Source organism: Austrofundulus limnaeus, unplaced genomic scaffold (assembly GCF_001266775.1).
Source record: "Austrofundulus limnaeus strain Quisiro unplaced genomic scaffold, Austrofundulus_limnaeus-1.0 Scaffold183, whole genome shotgun sequence".
NCBI lineage: Eukaryota > Metazoa > Chordata > Actinopteri > Cyprinodontiformes > Rivulidae > Austrofundulus > Austrofundulus limnaeus.
In genome coordinates this window covers 509,496-512,088 of record NW_013952585.1, presented here as the reverse complement: position 1 = coordinate 512,088, position 2,593 = coordinate 509,496, and the positions used below count along the sequence as shown (strand labels likewise).

The 2,593-nt window shown below is 37.8% G+C and overlaps 1 protein-coding gene across 2 annotated transcripts in view; it reads right to left on the bottom strand.

The window, feature by feature from the left end:
* The window catches only part of arvcfb (ARVCF delta catenin family member b), a 352,935-nt gene that overhangs the window by 124,339 nt on the left and 226,003 nt on the right, over positions 1-2,593 (bottom strand). For both annotated transcript variants that reach the window (XM_014018097.1, XM_014018096.1), the window contains 1 exon segment: positions 1,862-2,020. In XM_014018097.1, the coding sequence (XP_013873551.1) occupies positions 1,862-2,020 (159 nt within the window).

The following is a 2,593-nucleotide window of genomic DNA, read 5'->3' as shown; positions in this document are numbered from 1 at the left end:
CATTTCCTCCCCACGATGCAGCGCGCATCAAATAGACCGTCTTTTAAAAAGAATAAATTGTGGCATATACTTTTTATCATAACTTTGGATCTACTTGGCATAACAACACAATTTAAAAAATGGTTTAAAGTTCGAAGTCTCTGCTTTTCACTCGAGAGTCAGAAAGGGCGGATCTTTACAGGTAAAGTTTTTTTCTTTCTTCCTAAACTTTATTTAGGTCAGCCAGCATTGACAACGCTCTGCGGGTGACATAATCGGCTCCGTGACATGCACGCATAAATGCCGCAACACAATGAATCGATAATGAAATTCGTTGCCAACTCTTTTAACAATTGATTTTTATCAATTTTATCGATTTGTTGTTGCAGCCCTAAACCRGTGGTTCCCAAACCAGACACCTTCCTCTCCACAACTGTGCCTTCAGATCCTGTCCATAAACAAGCAAGACTAGAGACAGGACAGCCCTGGCYAAGTCCAACAAGCGCTGAGAACGAGTTTGACTTTGTGTCAAGAATGTGGACACAGTCTCCGCTTTGGAACTAAAGGGACTGGATAGCCCATAATAGCAACCCCAATACAATTTTAGTGGTGTTAAATCACATGAAAATGAGAGTGGTTTATTGGAACCTAAAGATGAGACCTACATTTACAGAAGGTTCTTTCAAATAGCTCAGAATATACACTACCACATTTATTATACCTCAGAACACAAACCAATCACTGCACCCAGAAAAGGCCTTTTGTGTTTTTGTGGCCAGTATAGTTTGTTCTTTAAGGTTGGAGGGCAAAGGTTAACAAGGTTTACAAAAACTGACTGCAATCTGGCTGCAACTCCATTACACTACAGTCTTCAGGCCACAACTTTAGTTGTTTTTGCCCCCAAAGGAAATCTGTGGATCTTATTAGAAACTCTTACCTCTGCGCCTCAGTGATAAACACAGAGCAGAAATGTGAACACACAAAAGATTTTTGTGTCTACTCGTGTGTGAAAAGACCTTTGAGTTCAGAGAGACAGACAACATTTTCTAACATTTTCACCACAAGAAAATTGCTACAATTTACTGCAACATTTAGGAGTGGGGTAAGACTGTTGACAGTTTTGAAAAAATGCCTTTATGTATTGATGGTAATTTTAATTAATATTCAGGGTTAGATTCTTTTGAAACAGTTTTAGTCGGGTCATGAGAGAACTAAAAAGAAACTTGTTTGCCACAAACAATGTCTTTGCCAAAGTGTTTAAAGTAGTTATATTTTGTAGTTTGCTTGTATTACGTAAATACACTTATTAACTCTTAGCATTACCAAAAAGATGCAGTATTTTTAAGAGAAAAAAAAGGTATAGACATTTTTCCTGGGGATGGATTCTCTCAAAGGGTGAAAGCAGCAAGCAGTMATTTAAGTACATAAGATGGGAGAAAATGCATTTAGCTTGTAAAGATGCAAAGTGTGCTGTGCACTGCTGCCGTATCTGATGGTGGCATTATGACAAAAGCTTTATTGGTACAAAAGTCCACTCACCTTCACATTAGCTGACATATCCTTTCAAAAAAACAACAGAAAACATCAGAAGACATATCAACAAAGAGGCTTTTAAGAAGCACACAATCGGGGAAGGAAGATAGCTAATAATATTGATTTAGACAAATATTTTTAAAAACTATGAGACAGAGATAAAAACTATTTTGGCAGTGTGATAATGTAAGTTCCTAAAGATAGACATTTGGAATCATAGATAAATTTTCTGTTTCATTTTGAAGATGAATGCTTTTAACAACCAATCTAATGCGAAAAACAACTTCTACAAGCAGTATACTGTATTTAAGAAACTATTATCTAATTGGAGAACATCTGTCTGTCARACCTTGGTCTCTGTGCGCCGCGTGGTTCCATCATCAGAGGTGACCACTGAGACATGGGAGGTGGGAGTGCCAGGGTCCTCCTCTATGGTGACCGTTTCCTCCACCACCTCCTGCGGCTCCTGCATCATGGCCAGGGATGTGGCGTTACTGGGGCTCTGCTCCTGCACACAGACAGTGGGGGAAAGAGAATTAAAACAACTGGCAGTCAACAAATCAGATTTTCTTAATTGTTACATGGCACGCCGAAAACCTAATTTCAGGTAATCATCTGTTACACATACAACGAGTACGCAGATAATCATCTGCATTCATATTCCATTTATTGCCATGGCAACAATAAACGAAATAAGAAAGCAGCGGCAAAAAGCCAGGCATACAGAAGACGYCTGAAAACTGAGGGGATTAAATTTAATGCCTCTTGTGATTTACAATGCAGCACTTAAGCATTAGGTAGATGGAGAATGTGAAACTACAAAACATGAATAAAGTACAAGCATTGAATTACCCTGAGACAACAAGATACATGCAGTTGGATAAAAAAAGAAAAAATTGCACTTTGAAATAAATAAATGACTCCAAACTTCTACCACCTTGATCTCAACATTTGCACCTGTTAGTCACAGCTTATAAACTAAATTTATAGTACACCAAATGAAAATACTATAGAACTGAGTGGCTAACAACTTTTTATCAATAATGCCTTAAATAACATCAAAGACGGAAAAGTTCAAATA